Here is a 23,564-nt window from a genome sequence, read left to right on the forward strand (position 1 = left end):
AGGCCCCGCCCAGACCTCCTGAGTCGGAATCTGCATCTTTGCAGGAGGCCCGGGGATCACCTAGAATGTAGGAAGCACTGCTTTAAGCGATGCTCAAAACCTCCCCTCCAGGCACATGCTTCTAGACGGGAACGTGGCCACCACCAGTCAGGACCCACCGCTTGGAGTTAGGGTCTCGAGGGGACAGACGCATCTGCAAATCAGAACCACAAATCATCTGCAAATCAGAACCACAACCATCACGGTGTCTTCTGTAATTCCTAAAACAACTTTGGGCGAAAAACGGCTTTTATTTTCAAAATAGGTGCTGACTACTGGATTCAGAGCTGCCCTTCAAAACAATCCCCCCAGCACATGCCTTCCTGCATCTGACAAACGTCTGTGAGGGCGCTGGGTGCCCAGCTTTGGGCTGAAGTCGCCTGGATAGACCTGGGGCAGCGCCACCATGGCAGCCAGAGGAAGGGGATGTCTGTGCCCCGGCCTTATCTCCAAAAGCAACTGGCAGTGCACGAACGGACCTGCTGCTCTCTGCTCTGGAGCTCTTTTACAAATGCGAAGTCGGCTCAGGATGCTACAAGAATACTCAGTACCGACGTCCTGTGGATCACTTAACACAAAAATATTAACGGATTAACGGTAGGGGTCTGTTTCTCTTACACATTTCTGCAGCCAACCGTGCGTCTTCCTGGGGTTGCGAGTGCTTATCCAGTGACAAGGTCATCATCCGACAACTACAGGTCCCTTCAATCTGACATTCCAGCTGGGCACGAGCCCCGGCCCAAGGACGGCCAGGGGACGCGCCTCGTGGCCCCCGAGGGGTGTCATCAGATCCCAAACCTGTTAACGGACTCAACTCCTTAGTTTCTGTTTCGTCATCTGCAAACTGGGAACAACAGTGCTGGAGTTGGAGGGGCTGATAAACCGTATCCCTGTCCGCCACGTTCTGAAACAACCGATAAAGGCAAAGCAGCCGGGGAGATGGGGACAGCGCCGGAGTCCATCGCTGAGACTGGGCCACGTGGCTGCCGAGGCAGGCCGCGTCAGGCGTGCACGAGGCTGCCGAGGCCCCGAGGGAGCCCGCGGGATGCGGAAGAGGCGGTGGTGCAGCGCGTGCAGTGCACCCCGTCGCGCCGAGCTGCAGGCTCGCCTCCTGGCACGAGGCCCTTCCTCAGCTCCCAGGTGCGCGTGCAGCTCCGAGGCGGCACAGCGGGCCGGCTCTCCCCACTCCGCACCCACCTCTCCTCCCCGTCTCGGCCCCTGCCGCCCACGGGCCCGGCCCCGCACAAGGGAGCACCAGCCCAGGCAGGTGAGCCGGCGCCCCCGGCCGAGCGGGCTCAGTCCCTTCGCGTCAGCCCCTCCCGTGGTGTCACTCGTCCCTCTGTCCCTCTGACCAGCTTCCTAATGTCACGCAGAGCTAGGACGCCCATCCGTCCAAGGGCAGGGCCTTCCCTGCCAGGGCCGGAGCTCCTGCTCTCCGCGGGGGGGGGGAGGATGCCAGAGCGCCGCCCAGCTGTGCCCGCTGCTCTCCCGGGGGCTCCCCTCCCCTCACCCCCACTTCCCCGGCTCCGCCGCCTCGTTCTTGCCGAGGCCTCCCGGGTCTGCTCCCCTAACTCCCGGTCACCCTTCTCTCTCCCTAGAGCTAACCTTGGACCGGACTGAGACACGAGGAAACGCCAAGGCAGAGCAGGAGGCGCACCTGCTCTCGTGTCGTCGTCGGGCTGAAGGGGCACACGCCACGGCCCAGCACAAGCGCTTGCACGCGCGTGTGAACCCGTGAGCCGACGAACCAGCCGCGTGCTGTCAGTACCTCCTTCCAGCACTCCCCACTCTTCTCCCTCCCCGACGCGCAGGAGGCGGTTGCCGGGCGGGTGCGCTGGGCCACGCCCCCCCCGGCCCGGGACCGCCGCGCGCGCCCGAAGGGAGGCTCTGGGCGGACGGGACCCCGCAGGTGCCAGAAGAGGGGCGCGTCGTCACAGGCATGAATGACTGAGGAGCACCGGACTTGTGCGCAATTCACACATCAGAGGCACACAGGCTTTGGCAGACTCTTCTTTTATTTAGGAGACCAACCCCCCGCGCTGGTTCGCGTTCCCGTCAGAGGCCTGGGTGACGTGCACTGTTCCTGAACGCCTAACGGGGGAACGGGAGCCACCAGGACCGCGCCTTCTAGAAAGTCAGGAAGTGGGCAGTTACTTTCATCGTGGAGAAGGGCGTTTGCACACAGTATGGTCACCCCTCTGCAGCCGGCCACTTCTAAGTGCAGGATCAGGGAGACGACTTTTTACGTTCATATATATATTTCCTTCAATCATATCTTAGAAATCAGCTCTGCCACGCTAAGATTTACGATAAAAATAAAATAATTTGCTCTGTAAACTATAGTAGAAAGTTTCAAATGTCTTAGTTAAAAACTATCTTCCATACAACGGAAAAAGGCTTTTGTATTCTTTTTGGGTGAAAGGAAACCCAAACAGGCTGCGGGGGAGGCTGCCGTGGCACGTTGCTGGGACCCGTGCGAGCGCTTCTTGGCTGCAGGCCGTGAGAGAACAGAGCCGCTTTCTTCCCTGCAGGCGCGAGGCCCAACTTCTTCTCCCCTGGGCTCTTCCAAGATGCTTAAGGCTGCTCCGCCGTTGCCTGGTCCGTAGCAGCAGCAACAAGCTCTGTAAGAGCTGGAAAGCTTCTTATGTCCTTCGTCCGCAGGCCTATCTTTTCGATCTGCAAAGGCCACGGGGATGAATCAAGTTACTGCGAGGTGAGCTGAACGTGGAGAGACCCTTACAAAGAAGGAGACAAAACATCCACCCTCACCTCACCCTCCGCGGAACCAGAAAAAGGCAGTTCCCTAATGACCGGTAGGGTATTCCTTCCTTTCAAATAAATGAAGTAAAAAAAAATTTCCTTATCGTAGAATTTATTTCGGGGGGTCAGTCTAAGAAGCCAGTGTTACGTTATGTCAGTTCATTGAATCAGACTCTCACCAGGACAAGAGCCTCTTCTGTGGGCTGGAAGAGGAAACTCACACTAAGAGAAACAATAAAGTAATTTTTTAACTGGAGCATTTTCAGAAAACAACCGGCCTGAGACCTTCACTTCTTAGTGTGCCATCCGCAACCTTTTCTCAGAAGCTGATGAAGTCAAACAGCTTTGCACAGCAGCTACTGTGGATTATTTCAGTGACAGAGACGCAGCATGCGGCGTCCTTCCCACCTTAACCCAACTACACGCGCACGCGTGCACAAGCGGACCTGGAAAAACCCAGACCGAGTGTTGAGTCTCTGCTGGCGTGCTGTGGCTCGTCTGGGGGCTGGGGTCGAGGACTGCCTTTCCCTTCCCTCCCCGGCCCACAACTCTTTTGCTTGTTTGCTCTTCATGTGTCTATAACCAACTTTCCTGCCTGCCAAAAGACTTCTAAGTTTCTCTTGAGAAATCAAGAAACAAGGCAACGGACTTCTGCCAGAATGCATCTCTAAATTCACCCGAAAGGGGAAAAATTTAGATTTTCAGTGATGACCCTGAACTGTATGAAAGAGTGACTAGAAAACAAGGCATCTTCTGATGGGAATGTTATGATCTCACTTCTTTTTCTCTCGCAAAAAGGTCTTCCTTGAGGATCTACTGCAACAGACAACCTAAGCAGTTGACAAAGCCAGTTTCTGAACACCCCAAAGCTCTGACGGTCTGTGAGGACGGAAGGCCCTGCGCGGAATCCACACCTGCCCCTACGTGATGGTACCTACGTGAATGTCCACCCACACGCCGTGACTCTAAAATCTGTGTTTTATAGAAAACCTACAAAACGCAGGCAGGGAAGCAAAGAAGCTGTGCTATTTTTCAAGCACCGCACTGAGAAATCAATGGCCTGATGCTTCTCTAGTTATTCTAAAGCCAAACTAACAAATATCTCAAAAGACCCTCATCTGGCACCCATGACATATCAGGCACGTTCCAGGCAGTGGACCAAAAGGACACCATCTCTGCCCATGGGCTCACCCCCAGCGGCTTCGGGAACATGAATGCCAGCGAGCCAAAAGGATGTCAATTCCCTGGACCTCAAAAAGTCTGTCTTTTCTTTCTCATATTCCCTAGGGGCACGTCCTCCTCCTTCAAGTGTCTGGGGCCCTGGCCCTCTTTTCTAGCACCGGGAATGGACTCCCGGTCCCTCCCAGCATCCCTGGGCTCAGGCGCACCACCAGCTGGCTGCCGGGCCCTCGGAATGTGGAGTCAGGCCCCCTGGAAGGACAGCGGCGCTCGGGTCACCTGCTCTCCTAAATATGCGACGTCCAAGGCCAACTGCAGCCTGATCTTGTCATCGTCACTCATGCCGCCGCCACTGGGCCCGGCGGGGGTGGCGGGAGTGGTCCTCCTGGCTTGTTTCAGCCTCTTCAGGCTCTCCTCCATCTTCCTCACGGAGTTCAGGACGTCCGACACGGTCTCATAGTACCTTGGGCATGAGACACACAGACTGGTGAAAGAGACACAACGCCAAACACGCCCGAGAGCTTTGTGGACCAAAACAGGGATTTTTAAGATGAAAATTCAATTCCAGTAAAAAAAAAAACCAGCCACGGTAACACTGTTTCTCAAGATTGAAAGAAAAACAGGGCCTTGAGCGTCTAGCACTGCATCCTCTCGGAACATGAGAACTACGTACGTGAATTGTGTCTAGAATTTCAGCCCTGAACACTAAGCGAGAATCACAAGCCAAGCTGTCTTTCCTGTGTCGGGGGTGAGCAGCTGCGGCTCGTTCCCCAAATGCAAGGGACAAACCCATTTGCCGTCAGTTCTAGGAAAAGCTCGTCTTTTAAAACGTATTTCAGAGCCCTTAAATAAAACTAATTGCCTTTAACTAGTTTCAATATAATTTCCAAATTATAAATGAGTTATATTTCAAAATTTTGTTTACAAGCTGGGTATTTGGCATTTGGAATACATTTCCCCACAGAAACAGTAATGATAACTCATTGTTATGTTCTAAGTTAACTCACAAATGCTGCTTAACTCATAAGTAGTCGAAAGAAACAAAATACTACTGCAAAATTAATAATTAAACAAAATCCAACAATAAAATCAAATAATATACTTTCTGACATAACTCAGTGCTGGATTTGGGGAAAAGTAGGGGGAATCGGAAATGAAGAGACGTTCGACCACAGTGATACTGAAGACCTCCCCTATTCTCGTTTGTGTTAGGATTTTAACACCCATCCTTCAACAGTTGTCATTACACTGCACAGTGAGCGTTTCCGCTTCCTTGATTACACTGGTCTCCCCAGCGCAAGTCTGCTGATTATGTGGCATGACTGGAGCCATCATGGATTGACAGAGCTGAAGAGAAAGGACCTGAAAGGAGAAAGCGTGCCTGGACTTGCAGAACATTCCTGCACGAAGCGACGTTAAGGACAGTCCGAGGCAGTGTGCCGCGGGGACTGTGGAATGTGCCCGGGCCCCGAAAGGTGTGTGAGCTGGGCGAGGCCAGGCAGAGCCTTGGGTGGGGTGGAGCGAGCACAGCCGGGACGGGACTGAGTGCCCGCACCCTGCCTTGTCCAGCGATGAGGCCACTGGATGTTCTTACTGCCTTATCTACAAGCAGCCTGTGATGGTCCCAGTGATCTCCGGCTTAGGGCTTTTCTAAGAGAGTGCAGAATAGCCCGCTTTTAAGCTACTTACTTATGCGTGCTCTCGGAGAGAGCGCCTGCCAGCCACCGCTGAATCACGGCTCGCTTGAGCTTATCCTCGTGCCCGCTCTGCAGCTGGTACAGCGGCTTCAGAGCACCGTCCACGTACGAGGAGGCGGTCGTCGGCACCTCCTGGGATCATGTCGGTAGGGGTTAGAGATGAACAGAAAAACAAAAAGAAGGAAGAGAGTAAGTTACCCAAACCTCATGTTCAAAAGGGCATTACGCAGGTCCCAGTCTGGAGACACATACAAGCGCTGTCCACAGAAAGACCCGCGGAGACCGAGAGGGAGCCGGGGAGGACGCCGCCCGGAGCCGACTGGACTCGGGCGCCCTAACCTGGTGCCCACACGCATCACCCGGCCACCTCGTTAATCCCGGGTCTGATTCCGTGTGTGTGCTGCAGGGAGGGGAACAGGCCAAGTTTTGAGATGGCACATTTCTAACAAGTTCCCACCAGTGACCAGCCGCTGCTGGTCAACAGACCACCATTTGAGAGGTCAGGATCTAGGGTGTCTGACTTTTCTTAGTTTTGGTTTCTTCATCCGTGAATAAGGACACGGGCGCTCACTCTGTAGGACTAATGAGGGTATAAGGTCTTTAGCACAGTGTCTGACCCACGCTGCAAGCGCTTGGTAAATGTTAACACCCCGTTGAAGAGAAAGGGAAAAGTTGCTAGATTCCTAAAGGAAAAGTAATGAATTTGGCAAAATAAAATAGGTCTCTCCCACTGCAGACCAGAAAATCGGGAGATAAGGTACTCTCACTAGAAATGGGAATTCTGCTGCGTGTCCCAGATTTTAAAAGGAAAAGGAGAACAGCCCCAGCGGAGGTGAGCTGGGTCTCAGCTCAGCACTCAGCCCAGCCGCTCGCTGCACCCAGAACACGGGCTGCACCCAGAACACGGGCCGGGCGGGAAGTGTAACCCCGACAGCAGACCAGGCCGCAGGCTCAGGGCACAACAAAGAGGCGGCCCCGCCCGCCCAGGCGTGTCTGTAGGAACTCCGGGATATTCCAAAGGAGCACAATGCTGCAGGGGATTCTCACAGCTCCTGAGAATAATTTCAGTTGTAAATGGCCTAAAACCCAACTATCCAACTGGGAGAAAAGAAAATCTAGAGGGAAAATAAGTGAGAACTAGCAAGAATGAAATGAGCATAAATAAATGCATGAAAATGAGAGTTCAAGAGGGAAAACTAAAACGCTGGTAAAAACAAATCCCCCAATCCCCATTCTACAAAGTGAGGACACAGAACTCGGCTTTGAACACCAGTGTGAGCTTAATTTTTCACCTTATGAATGCCTTTAATATTTTTTAATGCAGCTTTTTTTATACCTTATCCAGTAAAAGACAGGAGAAAGCAGGTACTTCTAATGACAATATAAAAGAAATAAGGTAAATTCAGATCTTTTCAAATATAAGATATGGAGACCAAAAGAAGGGTAGGACTTAAAAATATTTTATTAAAATGCTTTCTTTGAAAATACGACTTTTCCTTAAGGCCAGAAGTCCGTGCTGTGCAAGTCCAACTACCTAAGTTGTGTCTGCGCCACGTCTCCTGAGGAGCCCCCTTCTCACAAATAGGGTTTCTCTCCATGAGACGGATTCTCCCCCCGAGAACCTATTTCTGTCCCTCGCTTAACCACTTCCTCCCTCTCTGGCCTTCCTGATACATATTTCCCCACCTCGAAATCCTTTTCAGTGAGGGCACTGACCTTATTGGTTCTTCGGTACAGCCTGGGAACCTCCAGGGCACTTTTCAGGTGACTGAAGCAAGACTCACTCAAGTCCTGGGTGATTCTGTCGCTCAAGGCAGGCACACAGGCAGACAGGGACAGCCGGGAGTCCTCCAGGGCTGCTGCAGAGACAGAAGCCTGTGTTTAATCACGCTACCCAGGCCCAGGGGTGAATTCTATTTTAAATACCGTCAACGTGTTTAGAGAGCGTACTACAACAAACCAAATCAAATCAAATTATTAGAATTAAACAAAATATCTCATTCAAGGAAGTTATAAACACAGAACAGAATACAGAAACAACCAAGGACTTACAACTAGAGAAGAAAATGGTTAGTTAAAATTTATCCTACAGTCTCTAAAATTCCATTGTAAATTATTTCTTATTCAAAGATTTGCTGAATCTAAAGATTCATTTTTACCTGAGATAGAAGAAAAATTCTTAAAGCCAATCACTTCAAGTTTTGGCCTGATTGTTTCCAAGAGTTCTGGAAGCTGAAATAAATATGCACTTTATATAGTCAGTTACTTTTTATAAATCAAAGGAAGAGTCAATTCTTTATGCATCTACAAACTCTAGAATATTATTAATGAACGATAAAACTAAACTCAGAACTTCCAGTGATTTTCATCAGAAGAAAACAAAATTCCTAATTAATGCTTTCACTATGAAAGAATCCAACAACGTGGAAAACAGCATTTTCACAGCTATTAACAGACCCAGAAAATATGCAAAATCATTTTCTATTCTGTAGCTCTCCCCAGTACCAAAAAAACTCATGGTAAACACCACGTTTTTGCTCCAGACATACAATATTTGTCCAAGCACCACAAAATATTTAAACTTGAGAAAAGCAGAATTACATATCACAGCACTTAAATACATGCATCCCACAGAGTTCTGTCCATGGTAAAAGCAAGAACATGCAATCTATTTGGAGAAAACAGGAAGGAGTGTTAATAGGTCAGCACTTTCAAAGTACAGCTGAAGATTACATATTACCCTGAAATACTGGGTAAGTGAATTAGAAATAATTAAAATCCAACCCACTAAAGGTCACGCCTGCACAGAGTAAGCTGAGCTAACGCAAACAACAGTGGTGCCTGGCGTGCTGCAAGCCTGTGGCGTCGCCGCTGGAAGGGAAGCCGAGGCTCTGGGCCAGCACGTCCTAGGCGGGACCGGTGAGCGAGGAGGAGCGAGCACGCCGGGTAGGGGAGCGGGAATATCCGCTCTGGATCCCATCTGGAACATCGCCTCCAGAAGGGAGGCGAACGGATGTCCTCTCAGGGCGCCCTGGGCCCCCAGTTCTACGCCCCATGAGGCCAGACGCTGCACACACTGAAGCCGGTACTTAGAACCCCCCTGGGACACAGGCTCACCTGATCCTGAAGCCTGTCCAGGTCTGCGACCACGTAAACAAGCTGAGTGCTGGAAACGGGGACGACGGGCTTCGTTTCGGAAGGGCCGCTTCCTTGGTCTTCGCAATTTCCTTGGGTGACGGAAGGATCTTTGCTGCCAGTTACCAAAGGCTTTTTAATATCCTTGGCACTTTCATTAGAGATGGGCCTCAGTAAAAGCTGAAAAAAAGGATTTCAACGATTAAATGTGTTTCCACCAGCAAGATACATGAGCATTTATACAGGTCAATGACTCACCATAAAGTGCCAGCTGTCCACAAAGGATTCAGTGAAAGTTTACTCATGAAAAAACACCACAACCCTCTCTCCAGGCAGGTGTGGAAAATAGAGAAACAGGACAGACTGCAGCCCCATGTGCATTTCCCCTCCTTGACTTAAGTAACAGGCAGAAATAAAACAATAGGCCCCTAAACTAAAGGAAAATTAAGATCTGGAACATCATAGTTTCTAAAAAATTAATTAACTGCTTAAGGTAAATAACTTACTGTATTTACTTAATAAATTTATTATCATCTTAAGGGAAAAAAAATCTAAATCTAAACCTCCAATATGCTTCAAATAACACACACGACAGAAGTGTTCTTTGCATGATGGATTGCTACAAGGGGAAGAAACCTACGAGATGTGCACTGGGCTTAAGAAAAGAATGGAATATTCTGGATGTGAGAAGAATTACTGGCTAGCATCGTGCTTGGGCGTGACGTAGCAGGCCCAGGCCTAACAGAACTGTACCAACCCGACCGTGTCCCGGGAACTGCACGGTCTTCGTGAACAGTTTCACGGAGCTCGGTGCTCTCCTGAGACCCCCTCTGAGCAGAGTGAGGCAAAGGCGGAGGAGGAAAGGAACTTCCGTGGAGCGCCGCTGTCTGCCAGGCCCCTTGGTTATCAGTTGGCTGGTCAAATCTCTCTCTACTCCTCACGACAAGCACAGACAGAAGCTGTTTTCCTACTTTACAGATGAAGAATCTGAGACTCAATTTCCCTAAGACCACGAAATGAGATAAAGAGTGGCAGAGCCAAGGTCTGACGCTGTCTTGAAAGCCTGCGCTCTTTCCACTGAGGCACTCTGCTTCAGCTGGACGAGTGCTTTCCTTTCCATGGACGAGGCCTTCCTCACGTCGCCTTCCCTGAGCTTCCGCTCACATCTCTTTTATACTCATCACCTTGCCGTGGCTGGGGCGTGCGTCTGTCACCGAGCTGTCTGTGCAGCAGGCAGCTCTGAGACGCGGGCACAGGGCCTGGCGGGGCCGGGGTCTCAGCAGCGGACCACACGAGTACTCCCGTGGCTTTACGCACAATATCTAATAAGCCGTCAGAGGCGTGCGGACACTTAACGCATCCAACTACTACTTCTGAAATGGAGGGAAGGTTAATTAATTTTACTACCTTTTAATCTCAACCACTTGGAGTTTTTACACTTCCAAAGACTAAATACTAAAATACGCATTTTTTAAACCATTTTCATTAAAATGGGCATTTCTGTTTTAGTCTGGAGGCAAAGATTCTGGTTTTCAGAAGGGAAAAATGAGGCGGTCGGTGTGGCGGTTTTCAAAAAGACAAAGCACTGACCACGTGACAGCAGACACCCCTCAAGGCCACACGCGCAGGAGCGAAAAGGAGACCCAGAAGCGGAACTGGATAGAAACTGAGACGCTGGCCTGTAGTCCCCGCGTCAACCTCTCATGCCAACACGGCCCCCAAAACTCTCAGCACGTTTAGCCTCACCCATCTTGGATTCGTTTCAGCCTGGATTAGGGATGAACCACCCGCCAGCCCTCACCTCCTTGACAAACACGGAGTACCGCGCCAGAATCTGCAGAGTGAGTCTCCACAGACGATGTACCAGCGACGGCAAGAACATCTGGTCAGACCAACACCTCTGCAGGCTGCTCCACGTCCTGTGAGAAGCCAAGAGGCAATACGAACTTCCAGCTAGACAAAAAACATACAGTTAAGGAATCTCAGCTGAAGGGCTAATGGCTAAAATCTTCAACGTACAACCCGAGAGTGAAGCCAGTGGCCTTCTCAAGAACCCTATGTGGTCAGCGAAGCTTTAGGGAGGTGTTTCTAATTTTACATGACGCCCCCTCCCAGGCGCTTGATAAACATTAAACATAAACGGCATTCAGAAATCATCAGTTAGCAGGCACTCTGTACCAAATCAACAAACACGAGCTGGAGTGGCAGTCACTGGCAAGGGTTTCATCTTTGGTTCTGAATTTGTCCTGTCTTCTCCTCCCCTCCTGAATATGCTATTTCAATACAGGATGTCGATTACATATGGCCATTTTTGGCAAAAACAGCTGGAAACCAACTTTGAGGCTAAAAGAGTGCAGCTTAGATGGAACTTGGCTGCACGAAAGGGAGCAGAAAGTGGAGTGGAGCTGCCCAGAGACCTCTGTGGCTATAGGAACAGCCACCTACTAGGTGAGTGGCCACCGGGGACGGCTACAACGTGACACAGACGAACGAGGCTGTAGGGATGCCAATGAGGCAAACGTGTCTGGAAAGCGTATCCTAACCCCAGCCACCTGCGCACGGTCCCAGGACTGGCCCAAGGGCTCTGGAGGCCTGGGGCCAGGAGCCCCAGCTGTGAGCCGTCCCCCAGAGGGAAGGCCGTCCTGGTCCTTCACCTCAGCTCGGGAGAGAAGCGGAGCGTGGCCACTGGGCTACAGAAAGGGCTGCTCCCTTAAGCACAGCAGCGGTTATATCCCCTTGACACGTTACACTGAGGAATGAAAATGAGGTCTCCTTCCTGTGTTCTTAAAGCAGCCTTTTTTATCATCTCTGTACAGCAAGAAGCTCTATAAACCTTTTTTTAAAAAAGAAGTTAAAGTACGTCTTTGGGTCTAACTTACTGGAAGATAGGAAAAGGTGAAAGTGCCCCCAGGGTACTGAGGTCCCCAAGATGACTTGGTGAGCCTACTTAACTCACTTAGTGACAGCCTGTCATTTGTCACTTTGAGGAAGTTACCTGGTGCGTCTTCCAGGACATCTGTAAGTGCTGCTTCTAAGGATCCCGCTATTTCTCTAAATCTGAGAGAAAAACAAGAGCGTAAACTGTTGTTTTCTCTGCTGCAGGCGGCTGTCCCACCCATCCTCCCCTCTCCCCACGAAACAGGACCTTCCTCCACTGGCTTGCTGGTGAGGCCAGCGCTGTCAGAGATGCCACACCAGCCCTGATGCCTGTTCCCCAGACTTTTTTTTTTTTTTTTTTTACTGAGCAGGAAATAAACAGTGTCTCAATTAATCCACCAGGAAGCCATTTCCGGCAAGTCCCACCGGCTATAATCAGGTAATCACTTCAAGGCCTAAGACTGGTTTTTCCAATCCTCTTACATCAGCCCTATCAGAAGAAAGTGAATGTCCCCCAAACTAAGAAACGGGAAAGCTATACTGTGTGTCTTTGTTTGCAGCTTGAGAAAGTCACTGAAGGTAGGCAGCTCCACCAGAACAACTCTCTGCCTGGTGCTCCTCGCGTGTCTGCTGCCGGGCTCTCGCGCTGCCACGGTAACTGGCCCGGCTGGCCCCGAGGCTCAAGACCTGCTTCCTGGATGGGTTTTCTTTTTCCTCTGCTGGCACACTTGTCCCCTCATACCATCCTGTCACAGACTTCTATTTTAATGACTAGTGTGGACACATTTTTATGACTCTGAAATGAAAACTTTGTCTGTGTGTGTGTGTATTTCCTTAACTAGCTGCTTACGTAGCATCTTTCTTCCCAACTATATAACTCTTCCATCTTCATACTTTCTTCACCATACACTCTTCTGTCACCTGCTAGTTCCTTTGCTAGCAATAAGTTCTGACACATGCTGCACATCAGTTTACTGAAGTCGTAATTCTGGTGTTTGGACAGCACTCACGAGCTTTTTAAAAGCAGTTCAGAGGCTGGTTTTCAGAAGCAAAAGCACTGCACGCAAGGAGCAGCCGCCCTGCCCGCCACAAGGTGCGAGTGGCTGACAGCGGGGGACTCTGCACCGCCCTGGGCACTGGAGCTGGCCGGTGCCCGCAGTGTCCCTACACCACAGGGAGGGAAGGGACTCGCCCTCTGCCCCGTGAAGCCTGCGAAAGGCCAGTCTCTCCAAGCAGCAGGGAGAGGCACAGAGGGAGCAAGTGACAGAAGGCAAGCGGGGAACAGAAGAGAGCACCGGGGCCCAGCGAAGGAGGCGGTGGCCCCGAGCACAGTGAGGAGGGGGAGGGCCTGCCCCGCAGTGGAGAGAGCAAACCAGCACCTGCGTCAGCCTCAGACCCTAGGCCCACCTTTCCTCCAAATCCACACAAAACACGGAAAAGGCCTGACAGCTAACACAGCACCATTTACAACAGGGAACACCGGGCCCCAAGGAAGGGAAGGGCCTGTAACGCACGGCACATCCATGCTGACAGCAGCATGAAGAGAGGTCAGCTCGAAGCTCTGCAGCCATGAGAAGAGCAGGTATAATTCAGTGTTAAGTAAAGACACAGGATAAAATTATACGTACGCCTATGACAATTCTGATAAACACACAAACGAGAAAGTGCAAGAAAAATGCAGCAGACCTGACACCAGTGCATTTCACACAGACGTGCTGACTGCGTGGGACCAGCTGTTGGACCCTTGAAAGGAAAGCTGTCTATGTCACGTGACCCAGCTGTCCCCTCGGCCCCCAAGAGCCAGGAGCCCAGCACCAGCCCCTGGCACAGCCTTGCTGGGCAGTAACTTCCAGGACTGAAGTGATACGTTATACTTCTCAGAAAAGAAACAAAGTGAGATGTTACTTTGGTGGAATTTGAAAAGTTGTGCTGTAGTCTTCACGTGTATATGGGATGCTATTCTACTCTTGATAGGAGATTTGTAAGAAAGGCAACCACAAATACAAACACGCCCAAATTCTTACATTTGGGTTTGGGGAGGGTCTGGAGACGCACTTCCCAACGCACGTCTCTACTTCGCGCACGCACACACTTGCGGAGGGTGGAGGGAAAGGAAGGTACGTTATGCCACGCAGACTCCAGGTCACAAAGGAGCTATACCACGCTCAGCGTGTGCTGAATGTAACAGACACAGAGCACACGTGACCGTCCTGGGAGCATATCACGTTCTAGCGAGATTTCAATTAAAAAAGACCTAACGCTTTGCCTGCGGCATTTAAGGGGCGACCAGCCCAGTTTCCAGGCAGCCACTGATTCGCTACCATTTGAGACTGTTCTGCGCACACGTGCATTTATTCTCTTCCTATGAGAAACGGAGTCCTAACCCTACTTTCCGATACTCCTGTAAGAACAAATGAAGCGCAGACACAGCAGGGTACCAGGGGCAGGAGGGGTGCACGAGTGCTCACAGAGCGGTGCGTGTGGGCAGGGCTGCCTTCTTCCTGAAGGTGACGGGGGTGCAGGCACAGAGTCAGACCCGGGAGCATCCACCTGCTACTGAGGGTGCAATGTTAATACTTCTTCCTAGAAACATGTCAACACATCACCACCCCACTGGCTTTAGTCTTACTTTAAATGACCCTGAAGTGAATCAGGTAACACTACAACTCTGACCCCAGCAGTGTTTGCAGAACATTCTGTCATCCCTCAGAATAAACAATCTAATGCCTGATAAAAATCAACAGAATGGTGTCCTATAAAGTATTACTTGAATTTATTTCTTAAACGGAAAAACAAAGGTATTGAAAGTTTTGAGGTTCCACACTTCATAACTCAAACATAATTTTTTTTAAAAATTTTATACATTTTAAATAAAACTGTTTACAAAGAAAAGTTAACCACTCCCTTTGAATGCTATGGCTAAAATCTGCTGAAGGTGAAAACGTCTTTCAGGGAACCGGCTGAGTTCCGACAGAGTTTAAGGCTCAATCACCAGCTTTGAGAGAACGTATAATGAAAGGAGAACCTGCCGAGGCCGGGCTGTGCCGTCCCTGCAGGGCCCAGAGCTCCAGGAAGCAAGGTGACAGTGCAAGATTACCGAGCACGGGGCCATGGGGTCTGGGGAAAATGACTAGAAAAGAGGGGTTCAGAGGCAGTAGACGGGAGTATGGGCTGTGACGGCATTGGATATCTAAAGCAATCTAATTTTGAACCTGGACTACAAACGACATGGGACATTTGAAACACTATTTCTCTACTGCAGTCTTATGCTATAAAATGATGCTTCACCATTTTAAATTCTTCTCACAAACCAAGAGGGCTTCTTGCCCTGGCTTGGTCTTGATCATCACGTAACGATTACTTCCCATGCAGTCCATGAGTATCTTAGACAAAAAAAATCCTTAATTTCCTACCTACAGGATAATGTAACCTTGAAAAATAAAGCATAAAACCCAGTATTGCATGTAAAAGGGCATCTTACTAACAGTCTGACAGCTATGATTTCACTATCAAAAGATGATTACATACATTCTCCATCATGGCGAGTAATGACAAATCAAGGTATCTAATTCTTAGTGTATTTCCCTCTGTAATTATTCCTTAGAACTCTGGGGAAGGACTGCATCATAATTAATGAAAACACCCAACAATTTAAACAGAAAGCCTATGCGTCTTTAAAGAGCGTGCTAACTGAAATGCTCTGGTTCACACCACTCCGTGGAGGAGCTTGCTGTGCTCTCATTCAGGAGAATCTGCAAACACGGCTATTACCATCTATTTTTCCAAGGGAACACGTATTGTTAAGAATTTATCCTAAATGTCCCCAAATAGTCTACAGACCACTTACTGACATAGGTGATATCATTATGACATCTGGAAGAAAAGGGTCACCATTTTCCAGAATAGAGAGAAAAAATGTCACCAAGTATTATAAAGGAATCCAAAACAATAAATAGAATTCTTATCAACTGATAAGATGGAATCAGCTACAAAGACTACTTTAAGAAAGAATACTTCTCCCAACTCCCTCTGAGGACAGAAAATGTTCCAGACGAGCAAAACAACAAATGCAGGGTAGGTCTGCTATCTGAAGCAGGAGATGAGAGAGGAAAACGGAGAGAAAGAGCTGCTAGGTGACCCGCTCTTTCTGTCTCTTCGCGATGAACGAGGACGTAGCACATGGGAATGAAGCCGGGCCTGGTCTAGCTCACTCTGAGTCTTGTGTTCTCAGCTCTCTAATGACCAAAGAGTAAAACTTATCGTTTTGTCATACAAGCCGGAACTTTGGCAATCATGATACTTCCTGTGCATTTCCACTCTAAATTCTGTTTCCCAAAGAACAGTATGACGATCATCAAGAAGGGGCTGTTAGCTGGAGCCAACATCCTTAACTGGTGTTCAAATCCTATTTTAGAAGGGTGGAGGTGGGGGGGATAAATTACTGACCTTATTTGAAAATACACAGGCAAGTTCCACTTATTATTGAAGCTGTGATAGGCGGGATGGGCTCTTAATCTTTTTACACTGGCCTGTGATCCACATTGCCGTTCAAATGTTCTTACAAAATCCATACTTATGGTATATTTCTAAAATAAGAACAAACAAGTGGCATTTTCATTTTAAGTGAACTAACCGGAACTGAGATCATATAGTGAAAACTGTAATCAAGATAAAGATCAACACACAGAATCAGTTTCTAGATCTGATAAGGACCTTAGGGGATCTTCCTTCCAAGGTCCCCGCTTAAAGATCAAGTAATGCCCAAAGAGGTTCTGTGACGTGCTCAAGGTCTTAGGTGGCAAGACCATCAGGAGACCCAGGCATCCGAAGTCCAGTGGTCTTTAAGCGACAGCTCTCCCCCATCTTCTAGGGCAGCCCTAACCCAGTCCATTGGAATCCCAAGAGATTGCAGATTAAGTGGTATAATTTTCATTGCCTCTCCAGAAGAGGAAGAAGTAGAAAATTTTAAAAAGGAAAGAAAGACTCAAACCATGTGAGTAATTACATCCTTTTTATAGATGCTACAGCATGAAGACTGACAGGAGGAATCGAACAGCAGCGTTAAGAGCAGAAGCTAACACTTACTTAATATCTATCACCCTCACACAGTGCTTAAAACTGTATTACTAACTTTAACCCAGAAAACTGCCCTACCCGGTAACTACTTTTATATCATCTCCCATTTTATAAATGATGCTTCCGCTTTTGCTTAGGCTCAGAGAGAATTTACCCAGAAACAAAGCAAGGAAATAGGGGAAACAGAACCCTCGCCAGTCAGCAGTGCAAAACTGCAGCTGCACATTCCTTTGGCGAGGGCTCTATTCCCCAGTCCCCAGGCTCCGGGGAGGACGCTGCAGGGCTTCCCACGTACCTCTCATTAAGAGGGACTCTGTTCTGGGTCACCAAACCAATCACCTGAATATGACGATGCCTGTGCTTCCGTGGGAATTTTAGTGCAGTAACACAACCACAGGTGTTCCATTTCTTTCAACTGGTTTTGAGCTACGCTTACTGAATCCCCTGAGTGTGGTCTACACGTGTGGAGTTGAGACAAAGAAAGGTAATACTCATCCCTTTTGGGATAAAACTATACCCCTGCACATAATGGGTGTTAAAAAAATACAAAAATATTTTTCTCTTCACCAAAGCATGTCCCATTAAAACTGAAAGCTGAAAGCATTTCTTGCAAGAAATGTTTGTACCCACAAACATTAAGTATTGGTTTAGAATTCTAAAGTTGACATTCTATCAGAAAGCTTCATCTCTGAGCCGAAAAATCTCCTGAGCCTAACACGATCAATATGATTCTCTAAAGAGGAATGTAAAGGGTCTTAAACTGCTAATGCTTAAGACCTCATATTGTTCAACACACTGTAACATGGCCCAAGAGAACAGATCAGTGGTATTTCTGGGATAATAAAGCTCCCAATTTGTTGTCTTACCTGTTTTGAAGTCTACCAGGCCCCAGGCTCACCACACTCACCTTGTGCCTCTCTACACTTTAAAAATCAATAAGCAATTTGACCAAGCAGAATTAGAAAAAGAAGCAAATAGAACTTCTAGAAACGAAAATAAGGGTAAATTGGAAACAGGTGAAAAGGAGTTTAGACACATCTAAAGAAGGAATCAGTGAACTAGAAGAAAAGTCCCAAGAAATTCTCCAGAATGAGCACAAAGAGACAAAAAATTAAAAAGTGAATTCAGGAAACACACAGGATAAAGTGAGGAAGTCTAATCAAAAGTTCTAGAAGAAAGTAATAGAGGAATGAGAGAGAAGCACAACTGAAGAGTTAATGAATAAAAATGATACAGAGCTGATTAAAAAAACACCAATCCTCAGATTCAGGAAGCCCAACAAATCCTAAATACAATAAATAAAAAGAAGCCCACACTAGATTCTCATAATGAAACAGCATACTAAAGTCACAGAGAAGATTTGGGAAAGAAGGCATAATTATAACTACAAAGAAACAACAATAACTATTTTCATAACGGAAGTCAAGAGACAATGTTCAAAGTGCAGAGAATTCTACTTCCATCAAAACTACCTTTCAAACACAAAAGGTATAAAGTTATTGTCAGACACACAAACTGAGGGTTTATCATAAAAAAGTGAAATTTATTATCAACAGGCCCTGCTAATAGACGAATTTCAGGAGGAAGGAAAATGATCCAAGAAAAAAGGTCTAACATCCAAGAAGTAAGCAAAGGAAATGATAAACATGTGGAATAATTCTGAGAGGAGAATGATGACCATGTAAAACAATAAAAATAACGCCCAATTTAGGGGATAAAAAAAATTAAAATAGAAATAAGACCCTGGAAACAGTAATAGATACTATGGAATGGGGTGACTGGCATCAAAGTACTCTAAGATCCCTGTGCTGTTTGGGAGGCTGAAGAACACCAATGAGCTTTAGATTCTGTTAAGTAACCACTAAGGTTACTTAATACACAAAGAAATAAAGGGTAGAACTGCCAAATTAGTAGAGGGGAAAAACAGAATAAATGAGGAAAACAAATCCCCAAAAGTCCAAAATACAGAGAAGGTGGAAAAGGAAAGAAAAAAGGAAGGGAGAAAGGAAAAGCAGGAAGAAAAATGGGACAAATAGGAAGAACCAGAGAAACTCCAAATATATCAGTCACTACGATCATTGTAAATTCAACAAATTACCTAATTAAAAGACAAAGATTGTCATGTTGAATAAAACAATCGAAAAACCAAAAATCAAAATCCAGAGCAGGAAGAAGAGGAGAGGCACCGAGGGGCTAAGCAACACGGGCACTGAACAGGAGAGCTGGGCACGGACTCGGGCCACCTGGCCGAGAGCCTTTATTCTTCTCCAGGACACTACGTACTATCTTTAGAAATGGTACAACGGAAAATTAACATACGAGTCTACTCCTGAAATATCAACCATGAAGTCTTTTAAATGATAACATGATTTTTTTTAAAAAAATGAAAATATCGAGGCCTCCTAATCTTTCAAATTATAGAGGACACTTACATATTGCATGTTAAAATCCAATCCAATACTTCGTTTTCCTTCAGAACGATACAGTAGAGATCTACAAACTTAATTTTTCATGGAAAACAACTGCAAACAGCCTTGTTTTTAATGGTCCTCAGGATCTTTTTTAAAATCAGAATATTCAGATCTAGTCACAACTGCATCTAGATTGAATTTTACTTTACATTCTAAAAAATATTCTTAGTCCTCGAAGTTATCAGAGACTATGACTTGAATAAAACAGTGCGTGTTTTAAGGTAAATGCTACGTAACTCAGACTGTGATTTTTCCTAAAACCACAGAACCAAGACTGTGCAGAAAAGATATGATTATCCTGAAGTCTCAGGTTAACATCTTCAAGAATCAAGACGATGGAGGAAAAGGTACCTGGTGAAAGGCATCGGGATTCCCAGGATTAAAAAGTGAGGGCAATTTTTCTTCTAATCCTCGTACTATTTCTGGCCAGACAGAATTCACCAAAAAATCATATCCGGGAACAGTATTGCCTTTTTCACTGTAAGATAAGAGGAAAATTTCAGTCAAATACACCAGAATCTTCTACTTCCAAAAAGCAAAATTCCACTGTGGTGCTTTTATTAAAATAAAAGTTCCTCAGCCTAAAATTTATTTCAACCTTTTTTAAAAAACGATATTTGTCAATTAGTTTGTTCTTAGACCCAAACTTCTATTTCACTCCTTGACCTCATTCTCACCTTGAACCTGACACATCCCCTGTGTCCTGACTCCTACATCTATCTATCAAGTAGTAAGCAAGCTGGGGTAAAGGATGATGGAAAACTACACTGACTTAACTTGGCACAATTTTCTCCCCTAAAATGGGCTACCATGTTTATACTCTGTCTTGAAAAGGAAATAGTTTAATACCCCAGGAAAAGCAGTCTTTGCGGGACTTCCCTGGTGGCGCAGTGGTTAAGAATCCGCCTGCCAATGCAGGGGACACGGGTTTGAGCCCTGGTCCAGGAAGATCCCACATGCCGTGGAGCAACGAAGCCCGTGCACCACAACTACTGAGCCTGCGCGTCTGGAGCCTGTGCTCCGCAACAAGAGAAGCCACCGCAATGAGAAGCCCGCACACCGCAACGAAGAGTAGCCCCCGCTCGCTGCAACTAGAGAAAGCCCGCGCGCAGCAACCAAGACCCAATGCAGCCAAAAATAAATAAATAAATCTATTTAAAAAAAAAAAAATGAAGAATTATGTTACATTTACTCTGCCTGTGCTCTGGAAATGGAACAATAAAGCCTACAGGACAGCACATATATTTAAAAGAAAAAAGAAAGAAAAAAAGAAAAGCAGTCTTGTAGTCAACCTTAACACCACTCAACTCTAAAGCACTATAAATCACGCTAATTGCCCAATTACTAACAACTTTCTGATTCAGCTATCCCTAAGATTACCCTCAGTTCTAAAGTTCTATGGCTATTTTACATAAAATCTCGATCACAAATCTCAATACAAAAAACTGATAACAGTCATGTTTTGTGTGTGTGTACGCTTTATTCTGCATTTTTAGCCAAAAGGCTGGACTCTGGGTTTCTAATTCACAAACTTAGATGAGAGACAACACTGAGATAAAAGCATGCACTCGGGAGCCAGAGTACCTAAGTTCAAATCTTGGGTCATTTAACTTCTCTGTGTTTTGGTTTCTTCATCTTCAAAACAGGGATGATAATGATATCTACCTCACAGGGTCATTATATGGATTAATATCTGTAAAGCATTTAGGATGGTGCCTAGCATACAATAAGTGCTATGTTAATAGTGGTTAAATACACAAGTACATAAACAAAAAAGGCAGGTTCCTTAAGTTTCTCTTGAACTTAAAGACCTGTAAGTAGCTTTAAGCAACACCATCTCACTGACCGAACCACTGTGACTGCTGCGTTATTAATATGCTCTATATTAAGATAACTGTCTTTAAAATCGATCATCGATTCAATATACGGTCTTATTTTAGCAAAACGGGGAGTCGTGTAGCTAAGTGGTGATAACAAATTGGCATTTAACATTCTGATAAGTATTAAAAATAAACAGTAAAAAGTTTTCATAATTTTCCTGCTTAGCAAAAACTATCAAGACAAATAGCTTATTCAGCTTTACCATTCAGAAAGAGCTATCAGATAATCTCATTCTATAATAGGTAGGAATTGATGAGAAATTACTGGCGGGATTGGAGGAGGGTCCAGGAGGGAAAGAAGATGCCTGTGTCCCACATACCCAATTCCAAGTATCATATCATATACTTTTAATCATAATAAGAACTAGCTCTATTAAGGTATCGGAAGAAAGAAAGAACAGAATTGAAGATTTTAAAATACAAATGCACATAATCTGAACAACACCGAAGGACAAGATCACCTCATTCCCAAAGTAAATGTCTAATTAAAGCCCCAAAGAGAAAATTTAAATCTGTGAGATCAACAATTAGAAAAGCTAATCCATATTTTTCGGAAGATAAATCTTGAACGTCGCTGGTGTCCCCAGTTATAAAGGGCACCCGAAGGCAGAAGCTGAGCAAGGGAAGGTCAGGGGTGGCAGGATGATGGGGCCTCAAGCGAATGCAGATGGCCCACCACGGTACAGTTTAGATTCCTCAAATTTCTGAGGTTTCTACATGAATTCTGCCACACTGAACACCACAGAAAAGAGCATGTGAGGCTTTGTAACCTGACACTTCAGGACCAAGACTAGGCTTGTCAAATCTCATGACTGGTTGTTTCATAGCTGTGGCTTCTTTAATTTTACCCCATGGCTTCTATTAAATTCTTACCCCAAATCCAAATCCAACTAAATCTTCATGATTACTAAACAAAAGTGGCAAAACAGGGCTTCATCTGAAATCGTGTAGCGGAAATAGGGTACTTCACAAGTCAAGCAGCGTATATTTGTTCCCCAGATTTTTTTTCTTTTCAAAGAACAAAAATTCAAGACCAAATATAATGTTTACTCCATGAAGACAGGGACCTCATTTGCCTTTCTAATGCTGTAAATAGGTTAAGTCTTTCATCCTGCAAACATTGGGTAGTAACTGTCTTCAAGACACCGTACCAGGAGGGAGGTGTGGGCCGTGCAGGAGGGGAGCACGCTGTTGAGATGGGAAAAGTGAGAGCAACATGCACTGGCCTGCAGGGAACAGGGTTAAAGGCTGACATGACATCAGGATAAAAGATGGTCTCTTGAAGGAAGTGGCATCTGAGCTGGGGCTTCACGTGGAGTGACCAGGTCAACAAAAAGAGGGAACAGGAAAGGCGGAGGGGACTCTGGGGAAAAACACAGAGCCGCCCAGCGTGTGCTGGGGTGGGCAAGTGCGGCTGTGTGCTGGAGAACGGCGGGGCGAGGGTCCCACAGAACAGAGTGCCCCACCTGAGGACCACCGGGGCCAGAGCACAAAGGGCCTTGTGTGCTGATCAAGAAGCCTGCATTTTCCGCAATGAGCAATGAGAAGCCACTGAAGACTTAGGAAGAAGGCAGGCCATGAATCTCAGAACTGTGGGTAAGTGTGCTAGCAGAGGGGCAGACTGAGACGCGAGAGCAGGTGGGGAAACCCTGTTACTGTGGACAGAAAAGTGACAAAGGCCTGGACCAGGACAGTGGCAATGGTGGAAGGCAGTGGGGTAGTTACAAAACAGAACTGAAAACCAGGGAAATTAGACAAAAGGAGGGAAAACTGAAGATGATTTTAACCACAATTAACATCTTACAAAACTTGTGGAATTAAACTGAATTGATATTAACAGATTATGACATCAGAATAATGGAAGGAAACCAACTTTTATTTCCAACCTAGTTGAGAGAAATGACAGTGTAGGCAAGGGCAAAGCATGGGCTGTGGATTCAGAGAGAGACACACCCTTCACCTCAGTTCCACCCACTCCAGTTCCCTTCTCTGCCAGACGAGGCTAACGGCCCCTGCCCGGCTCAGAGCACCGTGCTAGCCATCAAACAGGAAAGGGCATCTGACCCCGGTCCGCACGAGACAGCAATAATCAGCAGGGCACGAGCGGTCCCCAGGCGCGGCCCCCGGCTGAGGGAGCTCTGAGAGCAGCCGCTTCAACTACCTTGAGGTGGCTCCTCCCGTGACCTCGCGAAGGAGGCGGCAGTGGCGGGGAACAAACTCCAGCAGCTTACTGTACATGAGCTGAAGATCACTCGGACGAGCGTCAGCAATCTGCTCTACAATCACCTAGTAAAAGGAGCACCATTTTTAAAAAAGACAAGTATGAATTACGTATCACAGGGAAAAGAACAAAGAAAACCTTCAAAGTGTGCTTCCTCTCGCCCCCCTCCTCCCCAGCTGACAGGTTTTCTAACGGTAATAGCCGCACTCAGAGCTAGGTCCAGGATTCG

The 23,564-nt window shown here is 47.0% G+C and overlaps 1 protein-coding gene across 3 annotated transcripts in view; it reads right to left on the reverse strand.

Moving 5' to 3' along the window:
* Positions 1-2,036: 2,036 nt before the first annotated feature.
* The window catches only part of COG2 (component of oligomeric golgi complex 2), a 41,438-nt gene continuing 19,910 nt past the window's right edge, over positions 2,037-23,564 (reverse strand). The window contains exons 8-18 of one of the 3 annotated variants that reach the window (XM_068547632.1): positions 23,276-23,400; positions 19,586-19,712; positions 16,134-16,273; positions 11,806-11,867; positions 10,612-10,763; positions 8,793-8,990; positions 7,835-7,907; positions 7,392-7,531; positions 5,668-5,807; positions 4,258-4,441; positions 2,037-2,715 (exon numbers count right to left, since the gene is read on the reverse strand). In XM_068547632.1, coding sequence (XP_068403733.1) covers positions 2,614-2,715; positions 4,258-4,441; positions 5,668-5,807; positions 7,392-7,531; positions 7,835-7,907; positions 8,793-8,990; positions 10,612-10,763; positions 11,806-11,867; positions 16,134-16,273; positions 19,586-19,712; positions 23,276-23,400 — 1,443 coding nt within the window. In that variant the 3' untranslated portion in view covers positions 2,037-2,613. Of the gene's footprint in view, positions 2,716-4,257; positions 4,442-5,667; positions 5,808-7,391; positions 7,535-7,834; positions 7,908-8,792; positions 8,991-10,611; positions 10,764-11,805; positions 11,868-16,133; positions 16,274-19,585; positions 19,713-23,275; positions 23,401-23,564 lie in introns of all 3 variants that reach the window. The other 2 variants (XM_068547631.1, XM_068547633.1) reach the window with 2 other exon arrangements.

The sequence above is a fragment of the Eschrichtius robustus genome, chromosome 7 (genome assembly GCF_028021215.1).
Source record: "Eschrichtius robustus isolate mEscRob2 chromosome 7, mEscRob2.pri, whole genome shotgun sequence".
In the NCBI taxonomy this organism is placed as follows: Eukaryota; Metazoa; Chordata; class Mammalia; order Artiodactyla; family Eschrichtiidae; genus Eschrichtius; species Eschrichtius robustus.